The 16,224-nt window shown below is 48.2% G+C and overlaps 1 protein-coding gene across 2 annotated transcripts in view; it reads right to left on the bottom strand.

The window, feature by feature from the left end:
- The window catches only part of LOC124147733 (probable ATP-dependent RNA helicase DHX37), a 99,751-nt gene that overhangs the window by 14,711 nt on the left and 68,816 nt on the right, over positions 1-16,224 (bottom strand). The window contains exons 16-24 of one of the 2 annotated variants that reach the window (XM_046518484.2): positions 15,938-16,062; positions 15,630-15,726; positions 12,424-12,489; positions 11,732-11,810; positions 10,901-11,088; positions 10,400-10,462; positions 7,559-7,715; positions 7,178-7,298; positions 6,797-6,860 (exon numbers count right to left, since the gene is read on the bottom strand). In XM_046518484.2, coding sequence (XP_046374440.2) covers positions 6,797-6,860; positions 7,178-7,298; positions 7,559-7,715; positions 10,400-10,462; positions 10,901-11,088; positions 11,732-11,810; positions 12,424-12,489; positions 15,630-15,726; positions 15,938-16,062 — 960 coding nt within the window. The remainder of the gene's footprint in view (positions 1-6,796; positions 6,861-7,177; positions 7,299-7,558; positions 7,716-10,399; positions 10,463-10,900; positions 11,089-11,731; positions 11,811-12,423; positions 12,490-15,629; positions 15,727-15,937; positions 16,063-16,224) is intronic. The other variant, XM_046518485.2, reaches the window with a different exon arrangement.

Raw genomic sequence — 16,224 nt, 5'->3', positions numbered from 1 at the left:
GACCTAATTCCAGTATTTGTAAGCATGCATCACAAGGTTGGGATACACGACAGACAATTAAATACATAATTGTCAAAATACAAATAAGGACAAAGCACACAAAAAGCTGCCCTCACCTGTGGTGTGAGTGCGCTGGTTTGCGGGACCCCAACTCCTGTACCCACGGCAGTGGGAACATTGGAGTCGACCCAGATTGACCACCGTGCAAGGTCTGACGCCTGAGGAGTTCGGAATTGCGCTGGGCACACCCCTTAGGTGCTCGCTTGCGCCGCGATCCGCGGGCCAAGACGGTGCACACTCTCCACGACGGCATCAGCGACCTGTTTGAGGTAATGATTGGCAAAAACCGAGTTAGAACGCCAGTAACAACCTCGTAATATTCTGCGAACAGAGATATTCGAGTGTAGGGCAAATGTGGCCGCTAGCGCCCTGATCTCGTGCAGGTTTGACCCCTCTACCGGTAACCCCCGAGACCAGTACGCCAGATTGATGACAGAACGAAGCCACAACGCAATCGAGTTGCGAGTTATGTCAACCGTGCGATTAGGGTTACACGATATGAACAGACAGTCACGCCCTTGTCTACGTTCATTCGAAGCCTTAAGATAATACTTAAGGGCCCTAACCGGACACAGCGCTTTGTCCTCAGTATCAGCAGGATGTAAGATTTCTTTGAGTGATCTTACAGTGAATTCTCTCTCCGTTTGCCTGATTCTCTGATTCTTGGCGACGAAGCCCATGAGCAGGCCCAGGCGGACAGGAAGCAGTGTTGTTGACCTGTGTAATGAAGGGACAGGAAGCAGTGTTGTAGAGTTGTGTAAAGAAGGATAAGGAAGCAGTGTTCTAGAGTTGTGTAATGAAGGGACAGGAAGCAGTGTTGTAGAGCTGTGTAATGAAGGGACAGGAAGCAGTGTTGTAGAGTTGTGTAATGAAGGGACAGGAAGCAGTGTTGTTGAGCTGAGTTGTGAAGTGAAGGGACAGGAAGCAGTGTTGTAGAGTTGTGTAATGAAGGGACAGGAAGCAGTGTTGTTGACCTGTGTAATGAAAACAATGTTGCATGAAGTGTGGCAGATTCCTATGGGACTAGTGGTTTCTACGGCACTGGTTTTATGAAATCCATAAACTGCCATCTTGATGTTAGTCTGCATACCCGAGCAATAACAACTGGGATGAGTGAGTGAGTGAGTATGGTTTTACGCCGTTTTTAGCAATATTCCAGCAATATCACGGTGGGGGAAACCGGAAATAGGCTTCAAACCCACACACATCCTGGATGAAGATGATAGAGGTGACTAGCATGGAACATGAATGTACAACTTAACAACCATCAGTATATTTTTCAGTGAATTATGTATTTTGATATAATTGAAAGTAACCATCAATGTTAACTATTGATAATTTTGTAGAATTTTCCTATTCGGAATATTCTATAAGTAATATGTTACCACTGTTATACAGAGGCTGTTGTCTCCCACAACTGCTGCTATAGCGAAATCTACCACAGAGATCTCAATTACCTCATGCAGCACGTGCGTAGCCACCTAGCTGCCATGTGACACCCTTCACTCTTGTCTCTTGCGAGAGCAAGTGCTCGGGGGACGGACGGGCGGGCAGCAGCCCAGTGGTAACGTATTACTTATAGAATATTCCTAATAGGAAAATTCTACAAATTACATTAAGTAATACGTTACCACTGTTATACCGAGGCTGACTACCACAGTAGGCGGTGGGGAGCACCTACAACCCGAATCCTGACTGCTAGCGTTCCTTCCGACCAGCGGAAGTAAACACCAAGGCGGAAGCACTCGATGCGCATGCACCTAGCTAGGCGTTACCCTATAGGAATACCAAAGCACTGTCAAGCGCATACCGTAAGGCTCAATCGTCATTGCCAAAACGATTGGTGACTCCAAACGGCCCCACTGGATAGGTATTTCATCGCCGCAGCGGATGAGAACACTGTATCCGCGTGAGCTTAATCTTAGATCAGGTTAAACAGTCGAAAAGAGGGAAATTAATTTCATTCAGACCGTATATCCCAGAGCAAGCCTACTTAAAGTATGCATTAGGCGCGTGACCTAATTCCAGTATTTGTAAGCATGCATCACAAGGTTGGGATACACGACAGACAATTAAATACATAATTGTCAAAATACAAATAAGGACAAAGCACACAAAAAGCTGCCCTCACCTGTGGTGTGAGTGCGCTGGTTTGCGGGACCCCAACTCCTGTACCCACGGCAGTGGGAACATTGGAGTCGACCCAGATTGACCACCGTGCAAGGTCTGACGCCTGAGGAGTTCGGAATTGCGCTGGGCACACCCCTTAGGTGCTCGCTTGCGCCGCGATCCGCGGGCCAAGACGGTGCACACTCTCCACAACGGCTTCAGCGACCTGTTTGAGGTAATGATTGGCAAAAACCGAGTTAGAACGCCAGTAACAACCTCGTAATATTCTGCGAACAGAGATATTCGAGTGTAGGGCAAATGTGGCCGCTAGCGCCCTGATCTCGTGCAGGTTTGACCCCTCTACCGGTAACCCCCGAGACCAGTACGCCAGATTGATGACAGAACGAAGCCACAACGCAATCGAGTTGCGAGTTATGTCAACCGTGCGATTAGGGTTACACGATATGAACAGACAGTCACGCCCTTGTCTACGTTCATTCGAAGCCTTAAGATAATACTTAAGGGCCCTAACCGGACACAGCGCTTTGTCCTCAGTATCAGCAGGATGTAAGATTTCTTTGAGTGATCTTACAGTGAATTCTCTCTCCGTTTGCCTGATTCTCTGATTCTTGGCGACGAAGCCCATGAGCAGGCCCAGGCGGACCGCTCCTTCGTCACCCCTATCGAATCGTACCTTGGCGACATCGAGTGCATGAATTTCGGATACACGTGCCGCCGTGGCAAAGGAGAGGAGAAATGCTGTTTTCCAAGTCACATGCCGGAACGAAGCACTATGCAAGGGTTCATACGGAGTTTCCGTAAGGCATTGCAACACTAGGGAAAGATTCCAGGCCGGTGCCCGAAGGCGGCCCTTCTTAAGATCGTGCTGTTTGAAACCCTTGATAATACCCCGTATCACCGGCTCTTTGGAGAGACTGGTACCCATAGCAACGTCCCGTACCATAGCAACGGACGAGATATAGTTGGCAATGGAACCCCCGGAGAATTTCCGGGTCTCTCGCTTGTCAGACATGAAACGAGCAATATCCTGCACAGATACCTTATCTGGCGAATGAATGTGATGTTTACAACACCACTTCGTGAAAATAACCCAACGTGCATTATACACCTTCTGGGTAGAATCACGATGCATACTAACGTATGCCCGAGACGCCCAGATTGAACTGCCCTGTGTTTGGATGAAGCTGACGGGTGTGAGGGTGGATCAAGAGATCCGGTCTCACAGGCAGTGGAAGTGGCGACTGCGTGACCTAGGTCAGCAAGTCGGGGTACCACGATCTGTTCGGCCACATGGGCGCGATCAGTAACATTCGACAGCGAACTCCTCGGAGCCGGCTTAGAATGTGTGGTATCAACGCAGTCGGGGGTTAAACATAAGCGTCCAAGCCCGTCCAGTCTAACGCGAGAGCATCGTGATCGATGGCCCTCGGGTCCGGGACTGGTGATACAAACAACGGGAGTTGATTGTTGAACCGTGTTGCGAACAGGTCGACCATCGGAAGACCCAAACGTTCGCACAGCCACTGAAACACTACTGGGTTCAGCATCCACTCTGTGGGGCTCGGATCCTGAGGCCTCGATAGAGCATCGGCCAGTACGTTCCGCACACCTGGGATGTGACGGGCGCGTATCTGGCACGGGACACTGTCCACTAGAGCGTAAAACTCGAACGTGAGATCGAGTAGCGAGTGACTGTGGGTTCCCCCCAGTTTGTTCACATAGGACACTACCGTCGTGTTGTCGTTCGCCAGGATGAGCCGGGCATCGACGAGACGATGCTTCCAGTAATTGACTGCGTTGATCACTGCCTTGAACACGAGACAATTGATGTGAAGACCTAGTTCGTCTACGCACCACAGCCCCGAGCTCACCTCCCCTCAAGATGGGCGCCCCAGCCCACTAGAGAGGCGTCTGTATACAGGTGCAACGTGGCCCGGTAGGGCCGCATAGAGACTCCTGATAAGACATTGTAAGGGACCGTCCACCACTCCAGATGCGGTCGGAGCCGATCCGGGAGCCCAAAAGTGAACAGTCTGTTGCACCGCTAAGACTTTGGCAATCATCGCCTGAATCTTGTGCCACCGGTCTGGGGGGACAAAGAGGGGATGGGACACCCTGTTGAACCGACCTCCGATGAACAGTTAGTTCTGAGAAGGGGTTAACTCGCTCTTGGGGAGATTGATAATCCACCCCAATTGCTCCAAGAGCCGACGTGCGAAAACGAGATGGCGTGACAGGGTGTCCGTCATTCGATTTGCTACTAGCGAGTCGTCCAGGTACGCGAAGTACCGGACACCCCTCCTGTGGAGGAACCCCACTATGGGGGTGGTGAACCGGGTGAACAGCCAGGGAGCGGACGTGTGAATCATTCTGAGTTCGGCACTGTCCTACTTGGGAACGACAAATATCCTGGAGTAAAACCCCGGTGTTATTTCTGGTAGAGCTAACTCCCGTACTGCTCCTTCTCCACCAACCTGCCGATGGCATCGGCGAGGAAGGGAAGATCGGTTTCCGAATCGAAACCTGCTAACGGGGCAACGGTGAGCGGCGGATTCGCTTTGAGATCAAGCCGATAGCCGTACCGAATCGTGTTGACCACCCACGGGTCGTCGAACACTTGTTCCCAATTCTCCCAGTAAGTCTGGAGTCTGGCTCCCACTGGGGAAGGAGAGGGGGCCCTGACAGGCTGCGGTAGGCGCAACTGTCCAGGGCCAAGTGACTCGGGTTCGCCTAAGGGCCAACCGAAGTTGGCGCTGTCGGCATACGAACCCCTCCAATGAGAGTCACCTGGAGGGGCCCTTGCCGTCCTTAGACGACTTGGGCTTCCCCCAGTTCCCCGTCTTCCCGCGAAAGGGCAGCTGATTGCCCATACAGGAGCCCTCAGGGCGGGGCTTCTTCCCAGAGGAAGAAGAACCCGACCCCTTAGACCTACCGGCCGCAGCAGCCTGGGGCGCGCTCCGGTTAGGAGCGGCACCCAGGCGCCTATGCAGGGACCCAACAAGAGCAAGTGTGTGCCGAGAGTCCTCGGCAACGTACTCCAGGGAAGCATTTAAACTGAGCAGGCAGTTGTAAATGCGCTGGTCACGGTCCGTGGGAGAACCTTCGACCAGACTGGCCGCTGCAGCCAAGTAAGTGTCTCCATGAGACATGGAGTGCCGAGTGAGGGCGTCCAGCTGGTGCACGATGGGGCACGGACACCCAACCGCTCAACATGGGCCTCCGTGGTAGGACCAGCCTCGGGAAAGGCAAAGTCATGTACCGGGAATAAACCCTTTCTCCACGACGTCGGAGGAAACGGGAGACCCCGACCTGAGGCCGCCGCGAAGGCGTTCTCCAAGGAAGGCTTGATACCGCGCAGCAAGGTTGATGCGGGGAAAGCCGTGTCGGAAGACTCTCGTATACCTCGGAGGAACCCACAGTCGTGGATTCCCCACGGTACCGGCCGGGGCCGTGGCATGTCCTCAAAGAGGTCATAAACCATGGCCACGCGGTCCTTAACCGATAGCGGGAGCAACGGTTCGGGGGAAGGACCGGTGACCACGGGAGCCGCCGCCCTACCGGTGGACCCCGCGGCCACCGAAGTGGCCGGGGACGGAACAGCCAGCGGCCTATCCTGAGATAAGGCCGCCAGCTTGGAGTCAACAAGTTATGCAAGTAAAGCAGCGACGGAATCCCCGGACAGCCCACGGGCCGCCAAGGGATCCGCCGCAGCCGTTGTGGTGGTACCCGCAAGGGGACCCCGACCGGACGAGCCGGCCACCACAGGGGTGGAAACGGACTGCACATACAGCCGGTAGCGCTTGCTTGCGGCACACCCCGCAGCTCCTGGTTGCGGGGGTAGAGGGGGTGGAGGACGGCAAAACATCCATGTCAGACATTTTGTTTGTACTATGAACAAAGAGCAAAACATGGTTACAACACACGCACCACAAATAGTCACAAACGAGTATTTTCACAAGAAAATAAACGAGCAATGGGAATATAGAACATACACATATAACATATAGAGGAATAAGTGATGTAAAAACCCCAAGATATACTAGAACAGGGGAACGTAAGACGCAACGTGCATACGAGACACCCCACAAGTATATAGAAAAAAAGGGCGGGAAAAATATTTCCTTTTGGCGGGAAAAATATTTCCAAGCATAGTTACAGCAAACGCCCCGTAAAAGCACAGTTTATTAGGGAGAATAAACAGTAATAAATATCACCGAATGGTCGGAGAAACAGGAACGCTTGAGCAGTTTATTGTACGTCTTGCGAAGAGACAAGAGTGAAGGGTGAAGGGTAATTGATATCTCTGTGGTAGATTTCGCTATAGCAGCAGTTGTGGGGGACAACAGCCTCGGTATAACAGTGGTAACGTATTACTTAATGTAATTGACTCGTGTTTGATGTTTTGCCATTGGACAATGGCTATACATCCATTATTTGTGTTACCACACTATTGGTTGATGTAACCTGATGGGTGAATGACTAAACCAGGGGGCCACCTCACTGCCTGGGACAAGTGAGTGAGCAATACATGTATGTGTATGATTGTAACCATGACTTTGTAGGTGAGTCCATGTAGTTAGCTGTAACCAGAATTGGAGTCACTCACATAGTATGCATGCTTCAGCTTCTTCTCATCGTCTGTGGCCCCTGGGGGTGGTGCGGGGGCTCGTCTAAAACACAGCAGAATGGAATGAAACAAACTTAAAGGAATAGATAAAATATGGATCTTGTGTGTCATTTCCGAAATATTTTGAGTACGGTTGGTTGGTTGGTTGGTTGGTTGGTTGGTTGGACCAGACAATCCAGTGATTGATATCAACCAAGTCAGTGAGTCTGACCACCTGTTTCGTTAGTCGCCTCTTACGACAAGCATAGTCACCTTTTACGGCAAGAATGGGTTGCTGAAGACCTTTTCTACCCCTGATCTTCATGGGTCTTAAAAGTACGGTAAATAGGAATTGATGTTGATAAGCCCTCTATGAATTACCTAGCCACGTGGTCAGCAAGTCCTGACAATACAATCTGGCGTAGTAGCTTTGCCTGGAGGTCAGTGGGAGGGGTCAACTTGGGGTCAACACACAGGTCAGCCTCTGGAATAACTCCATTGACTGAAAGAAAATTCATGTTATTTAACATATAGAAAGGTAAGAGTCAAAAGGAGGGTCCAGTCATGTCCTGACAACCATTTACCCGTGTAGATTCATCCTATTATCCTTCTGTAAAATCTGAACCAATGACTAGCAGATCCTGGCGTACCAAACAGACATCACTCACAGCCATCCATGATCCAAAAGATTTTCGGGATGTCATGTGACTTATTGAGTTATATTTTCAACTAACCTTTATTTTACCTATATATAGTACACACCTGCATTTGTGAGTTGCCCCCGTAGCTTTCTGATCTCCTTCATGGCCTTGAAGCGGATCCCGAACTTGTAACAGAAGTCTGGAGAGAAGCCCTCATACTCACAAGAGCCCACAGCCTTCAAAAGGATCATCAGGTCGCCTAGCAACAGGGAGTTACCCTGGAACAGTCATCAAAAGGCATCAAACTTAGCATCCACTTACAGCATGATATATAGATTAGGAAAACATGGGTTATAAGCAATATGTCACTTTAGACGACATATTGTGGGGCTTTTAAACATATTGTAAGAATAAATATGACCAAACAAAAATCTTTCTTACTGAAGACGATATCCTAAATATTTAAACCATTTCTTCTTTTCAATAACATTTCTCCTTAATACTTTTATCATCCATTTTCCATATCTCCCACTCTGAATATCACGCCCTTCCCTAAATATCATGCCCTTCCCTCAATATCACGCCCTTCCCTCAATATCTCCCCGATCCCCTCAAGATCACACCCTTCCCTCAATATCTCCCCAATCCCCTCAAGATCACGTCCTTCCCTCAATATCTCCCCGATTCCCTCAAGATCACGCCCTTCCCTCAATATCTCCCCGATCCCCTCAAGATCACACCCTTCCCTCAATATCTCCCCAATCCCCTCAAGATCACGCCCTTCCCTCAATATCTCCCCGATCCCCTCAAGATCACACCCTTCCCTCAATATCTCCCCAATCCCCTCAAGATCACGTCCTTCCCTCAATATCTCCCCGATTCCCTCAAGATCACGCCCTTCCCTCAATATCTCCCCGATCCCCTCAAGATCACACCCTTCCCTCAATATCTCCCCGATCCCCTCAATATCACGCCCTTCCCTCAATATCTCCCCGATCCCCTCAAGATCACACCCTTCCCTCAATATCTCCCCAATCCCCTCAAGATCACGTCCTTCCCTCAATATCTCCCCGATTCCCTCAAGACCACGCCCTTCCCTCAATATCTCCCCGATCCCCTCAAGATCACACCCTTCCCTCAATATCTCCCCAATCCCCTCAAGATCACGCCCTTCCCTCAATATCTCCCCGATCCCCTCAAGATCACACCCTTCCCTCAATATCTCCCCAATCCCCTCAAGATCACGTCCTTCCCTCAATATCTCCCCGATTCCCTCAAGATCACGCCCTTCCCTCAATATCTCCCCGATCCCCTCAAGATCACACCCTTCCCTCAATATCTCCCCGATCCCCTCAATATCACGCCCTTCCCTCAATATCTCCCCGATCCCCTCAAGATCACACCCTTCCCTCAATATCTCCCCAATCCCCTCAAGATCACGTCCTTCCCTCAATATCTCCCCGATTCCCTCAAGACCACGCCCTTCCCTCAATATCTCCCCGATCCCCTCAAGATCACACCCTTCCCTCAATATCTCCCCAATCCCCTCAAGATCACGCCCTTCCCTCAATATCTCCCCGATCCCCTCAAGATCACACCCTTCCCTCAATATCTCCCCAATCCCCTCAAGATCACGTCCTTCCCTCAATATCTCCCCGATTCCCTCAAGATCACGCCCTTCCCTCAATATCTCCCCGATCCCCTCAAGATCACACCCTTCCCTCAATATCTCCCCGATCCCCTCAAGATCACACCCTTCCCTCAATATCTCCCCAATCCCCTCAATATCACGTCCTTCCCTCAATATCTCTCCGATCCCCTCAATATCACGCCCTTCCCTCAATATCTCCCCAATCCCCTCAAGATCATGTCCTTCCCTCAATATCTCTCCGATCCCCTCAAGATCACGCCCTTCCCTCAATATCTCCCCGATCCCCTCAAGATCACGCCCTTCCCTCAATATCTCTCCGATCCCCTCAAGATCACGTCCTTCCCTCAATATCTCCCCGATTCCCTCAAGATCACGCCCTTCCCTCAATATCTCCCCGATCCCCTCAAGATCACACCCTTCCCTCAATATCTCCCCAATCCCCTCAATATCACGTCCTTCCCTCAATATCTCTCCGATCCCCTCAAGATCACGTCCTTCCCTCAATATCTCCCCGATTCCCTCAAGATCACGCCCTTCCCTCAATATCTCCCCGATCCCCTCAAGATCACACCCTTCCCTCAATATCTCCCCAATCCCCTCAATATCACGTCCTTCCCTCAATATCTCTCCGATCCCCTCAATATCACGCCCTTCCCTCAATATCTCCCCAATCCCCTCAAGATCATGTCCTTCCCTCAATATCTCTCCGATCCCCTCAATATCACGTCCTTCCCTCAATATCTCTCCGATCCCCTCAATATCACGTCCTTCCCTCAATATCTCTCCGATCCCCTCAAGATCACACCCTTCCCTCAATATCTCCCCAATCCCCTCAAGATCACGCCCTTCCCTCAATATCTCCCCGATTCCCTCAAGATCACGCCCTTCCCTCAATATCTCCCCGATCCCCTCAAGATCACACCCTTCCCTCAATATCTCCCCAATCCCCTCAAGATCACGCCCTTCCCTCAATATCTCCCCAATCCCCTCAATATCACGCCCTTCCCTCAATAGCATGCCCTCCTCAACCCTCTATATTTCCTCCATGCTCAATATCTCCACTCTCAATATCTCCTTCACCCTCTATATTCTCCTCCATGCTCAATATCTCCACTCTCAATATCTCCTTCACCCTCAATCCTCGATATCTCCTCCATCCCTCAATATCTCCACCCTCGATCCTCGATATCTCCTCCAGCCTCATAGCTCACTTAACATCAATTTCAAACCTTATGCCAAATATACTTGCCATCAATCATCCCTTTTATCACTATGTAATATTCCTCCTCCCAAAGCCATTCTGCCACTCACCTCCCCTGCCCACATCTTCTTGATCTGCATCGTCCGTGATAGCCTCTGCTTCATGTCCTCCTTCTGTGGAAATCAAGTCATTCAGGCCAAATCATGTCACCTCATATTGAGGGTATATCCAGTTGAAGTGAGTGATGGAGTTGGGTTCTTAACAGTATTTCTGATAGATATTTAATGCAAGTCATGAATGCCTACCACTTTGGCACAACAAACGAGCACAGCTCTTGTGCTGACAGGGCAATAATCAGGGCAAATCTGTGACTGCCACACATAAGCAGCAGATCCTAACATGGTTAAGGCACACAACTTTATTTAGCGTAAGTCCAACAGGGCACATATGCTTCTCCCTTGCAAACAGCCTCATAAGGAGCATGTAGCATGCTTCCTACAGGTGACAAACAAGAAGATGAAGCTGACATATTCCTGTGACATCAGTCATTTTATCCTGAAGTCAGGCTTCCTGAAGATATTACTGATTTAGATTTGTCTGTTGCATCTCACCTGTGTGTCCGTAGACGAGGGAGGCTGTATTTCCGTGAAGACCTGGTCGACTGAGAGGGCAGACACAATGGTGATGACATAGGGAAGCAGGTTGTGCTGGTGTCCTAGGGAGAGCATCTTGCTGTACCGAGGCGACACGGGGAAACACGCCATAGCTCGTCCTACCGGCGTTATCTTGGATGGGGTTCCTGGACAACCAAATACACTTTCAGTAGTTCAGTACATTGTTTGACACACTTCAGGTTAAGTGTTTACACTTTTGTCTCGTGTTTAAGTCATTTTAACTTCAGCTTACTGGGTTCAGCTTGTGAACATGTCTATTCTTTGCTCATTAATTCATAAGCCTTTGAGATCAGATAAATATACAGAATTCATAACATTTCAGATGATGCAAACACTGGCTCATGACCATGTGCATATCTGCAGATTAGATGATTAGATACAACGGAAAGTAATAGATTGATGTTGCTAAAACCCTAAAGTCTGTTAAAGGGGATAAATTCCTGTTGCACACCAAGGGAGATAATAAACATTTACAGTCAATTTATATGGGAAGATATATTTGTATAAATTAGAGCCAAACTATAAGATTTGTGCTCAGTGTCTCTTAAGAACAAAATTTGAGTTTTTAATATGTTCTCAAAACAACATACACCATAATCAGACTGATCTGAAAAAGATAAGATGTCATCGTAAGAGGAAACCTGCATGCTCAATGTCAGCCTCATCAGTCAATCAGTATGCGAGGGGAAATAGTTAAGAGCAGTGACAGGGTTACTTTCACTGAGCATGTACAGTGTCCACCTTTCAGGAAGTAAACGACCATCATACCTTTGTTCATGTCTCTGTAGGACTTGGGTTGCTGCGGAGGTGTTAGTGCTCCCAGGGAGATCAACAGCTTCTCACCAGCCTGGTGATCAACATAACCAAACTATATAAAACTAGCAAGTAATACTATTCATGGTATTTAGCATGAAACAATGGAGATGTAATACACTGGATAACAGATGATGAGCCATGACCAGGACTGGACCAGGACCATGGAATACCCACAAGGGTAAAATGACAGTACTCACAAGCTGCTAGTTGTTGGACCGTAATACATTAGTTATCAGATATGCATAACATTTTCTTTTTTTAAGAGAGTCTGTAGGCATTTGATTTTTCATAATAGTTTTTGCTTATAAATAAAATAAGGAATATGTGTCCATTAACTAGATTCAGAAATAATTCAAATGATGTATGAATGTAGGAACATGTATATGATGTATTTCTTCAAGGAACACACATAAGGATTGAGTCTGCCTGTAGGTACCTGAGGATAATACCATGATACATGGCAGCATATTTGGTTGTGAGGCAGGATAGGATGAAAATCGGGTAATGAAATTATTATGGCCTTAATAAGATATACTTGACTCTAATAGCGTTAAATAACTTCCTGAAGCCTGTATTACGATGAGCATATAGTTGTATGCCTCACATTACAAGCTAAACTTCTACATGGCTTTATTGACCCTGACCTTTATTTGTTCCACATCGGGTGGAGTAGGGAAGGGAAAGTTGGCCACCCTGTCGATGTTCATATCCTGGAATGAGAAGTGTCAACAGCAATAATTTCACAAATAGTCAAAGCATGTGATGTACAGGGTTTCAGCCGGCGCAAAATGTTTCTCCTATATGCATAGAAATAGTGTTTCAGCACTGTAGCTCACCTGGACATGAAGACAACAGTTTAAATGTCAGACAGACAGACACATAACAACAGTTGCTGTCATCACTGATGTTCATATATATTCTGCATAAACTAAGGACCAAAAACTGATAAATCTGCATGATTTGAACAAAACATGATGTCATCATGAGAAGAATCCTACATGCTACAGTTCTGCCTCCTCAGTCTGGCAGTGTCCGACAAGAAGTTTACACAGCCAAATATTCATTAAGATAGAATTTAAAAGCATGGTCAAACCACAAAGGTCAAAGCATGGCCAAAATTATAATATTGCAAAAAACAGAACATATGTGAGTGCCAGAAAAAAAGAAAACACCAAATTTGTTACATTTTCAATAAATATGGCTGAGTTGGGCCATGGATAGGTTTTTCAAAATGGCTGCCTTGGAACAAACAGACCATGGCATAAATGTGCATTTCTGATTAAATGCAATGTTTTTATACTTACCTGACACTACACAGTGCTTTAGCTTCCCCATCTTATACAAACAGACAGTACTGGAATAAAGAGACAAATGTTAAGGCGGCAGAGGAGGACAGAGTTCGGGTGGGCCTATAGTAGTGGCATCAGGTAAGTATAAAAACATTGCATTTAATCAGAAATGCTCATGTTTTACCTTACCTGATGCTACACAGTGCTTTATTTGACTGACATGGGAGGCGGGCTTACCGTGAGAAGCACCTGGCATACTGAAGAAGCACAATAAAAACGTCTGGCAAGAAACCCAGCAGGCGACAGCATAGTAGCGGCTCCCGGAACGGCAGGCAAGGGGAAAGGACATAGGTCAAGCCCTCTTGGAACAGAATAATGGACTGGTAATTTTGACTGGCAGTTTCAAAAGCCAGTGGGAACACTAGAGGGTAGACGTTGGCAAAGTCCATAGAGTGGAAAGGGTAATACTCCTATCGGAATCTCAGGACTTGAATAGATAGTTGAACAGGGAGGATCAGAAAGGTAGTGTCTAACAAGCTGGCCACATCAGCAAACAACTGGTCCCGGGGGAGGAGAACTTCTCCAGACTCCAAAACTTGGTGTTCCACCAGGCGAGGCACAAGGGAGATGATCCACAAGCCAAACAGGCCTTTCCGCAGGGCATATCGCTGGCGACGGTCCAGCAAAACATGGCAACACTGTCCCGCAGATAGCTGACGACGGCACTTGCCAAAAGCATTGGGGATGTCATCAGGACTGTGAGAATGTCGACGGGAACCAAGGGAACGGCGGGATGAAGTATCCGACGAGGTGCGGGAATGTCAAGTTACGAGAGCCACTAACATCCAGGTCATTGGACAATGGTGAAGGAGTTGCTCACAAAAGGCATGAACGGAAGTAGGATTAGAAAAATCAAGCGTCACAGATGGAGTAGATTGGGGAGGAGGACCCGAAGGAACCGTCGGCGGCAGAGGGAGGGGAAGAGGTCAGTAACAGAGGCTAAGGACCAGGTATCTTCTCCCTGTGAGCAAGTTGTTTCTGGCGATGAAGAAGAGCCTTTCTGTAAGAATTAAAGTCTGTAATTGACATGAGAGTGCAAAGGGAGGAACGATTGTCAAACAAAAACGCAGGCTTGACAAAACAAGGTAAGTAGAAACTCTGTTCCAAACCGTGTCTGTCCGTAGGGCAGAGAGGAATATGAGGGAGTAGGGGCCAAGGTCGATAACTCGTGGGCTTTATTCTGCTAGTCTGTCTCTTCGTTCCAGTACTGTCTGTTTGTATAAGGTAGGGATGCTAAAGCACTGTGAAGCATCAGGTAAGGTAAAACAGAACATTTATTTTCAGTTACTTTTATGTGATATTTCTATTATATACAATTAATATTCCAGCAGCCCATGTTAGATGGTCTTCACTCAAGCTCTTAGTTTTGATTCAAGCAAGTAAATTCCCCATCTGTAAAAAGCATAAGGCAACGGTAAGTAATAAAGCAACTTTGTATTTTATATGCTCTTGGTACAGTGGTTGTCCTAGGACCCCCATTTCATGTATAACTGAGAATCTGCTGCACCAATCATGCAGGTAGATTCCTGCAGACTAAGGTAGACTCCTGCTGACCACTGCAGACCAAGGTAGACTCCTGCAGGCCAAGGTAGACTCTTGCAGGCCAAGGTAGACTCCTGCCGACCACTGCAGACCAAGGTAGACTCCTGCAGGCCAAGGTAGACTCCTGCAGGCCAAGGTAGACTCTTGCAGGCCAAGGTAGACTCATGCAGGCCAAGGTAGACTCATGCAGGCCAAGGTAGATTCATGCAGACCAAGGTAGACTCCTGCAGGCCACTGCAGACCAAGGTAGACTCTTGCAGACCAAGGTAGATTCATGCAGGCCAAGATACAATATGCAGGCCAAGGTACACTCCTGCAGGCTACTGCAGACCAAGGTAGACTCTTGCAGGCCAAGGTGGACTCTTGCAGGCCAAGGTGGACTCTTGCAGGCCAAGGTGGACTCTTGCAGGCCAAGGTAGACTCTTGCATGCCAAGGTAGATTCCTGCAGGCCAAGGTAGACTCCTGCAGGCCAAGGTAGACTCTTGCAGGCCAAGGTAGATTCATGCAGGCCAAGGTAGACTCCTGCAGGCCAAGTTAGACTCTTGCAGGCCAAGTTAGACTCCATCAGCCCAAGGTAGACTCTTGCAGGCCAAGGTAGACTCCAGCAGACCACTGCAGGCCAAGGTAGACAGACTTCTGCAGGCCAAGGTAGACTCCTGCAGGCCAAGGTAGACTCTTGCAGGCCAAGGTAGATTCCTGCAGCCCAAGGTAGACTCTTGCACGCCAAGATAGACTCCAGCAGACCACTGCAGGCCAAGGTAGACAGACTTCTGCAGGCCAAGGTAGATTCATGCAGGCCAAGGTAGACTCCTGCAGGCCACAGCAGGCCAAGGTAGACAGACTCCTGCAGGCCACAGCAGGCCAAGGTAGATTCATGCAGGCCAAGGTAGATTCTTGCAGGTATCATGCATACCATGAACAATTTCATCTGGTTCCTAAACCACCTGACAAAACGTACCTTCATTTGTAGAATAAGATCATCAACTGGACGCCGAGAAATTTCTGGAGGAGCAAATTTCTCAAAATCATCATTGAAGACTGCAGAGGAATATAATCTGAAAGGAAGGTAAACACTTCATGTCTTGACTGCTTCACATACAGTGGAATAATCCATACATAAAATAACATGTCTTAGTAATATTTACCACACTAAGTGAGAATACAATATAAACTCTGCTTGTCAGTGACTAAACACAAATGACTACCAACGACAGGGCTTCAAGGGAACCCTACTGCCACTGTTTGAGAAGCTCTATCACACTGTACCTATAGCAATGACCGGCACCCACACGCCCAGCACGACCTGCTCTCTGATTGGCTGCAGCCTTAGATGCCCAAGTGACCCGAAAAGTGGAAACACCAGTAACCTTGTCATAAAACTTGGTTTTTGTCTGAAAAGAACATTTACAAACAAACTGTTTTATTATTAAGGCATCTGAGGGCCTAGATTGTCCACGGCCCTGTCACACAAAGACATTTTAGGGTTAAGTCTGCCTGGGGTCCTGTTTCACAAAGCCTATTATCTGTACAAATGTCTGGGGTTTGGTTTAACA

The sequence above is a fragment of the Haliotis rufescens genome, unplaced genomic scaffold, assembly GCF_023055435.1.
Source record: "Haliotis rufescens isolate VD_foot unplaced genomic scaffold, xgHalRufe1.0.p SCAF_36, whole genome shotgun sequence".
NCBI lineage: Eukaryota > Metazoa > Mollusca > Gastropoda > Lepetellida > Haliotidae > Haliotis > Haliotis rufescens.
This window is presented reverse-complemented; position numbering and strand designations above follow the sequence as displayed.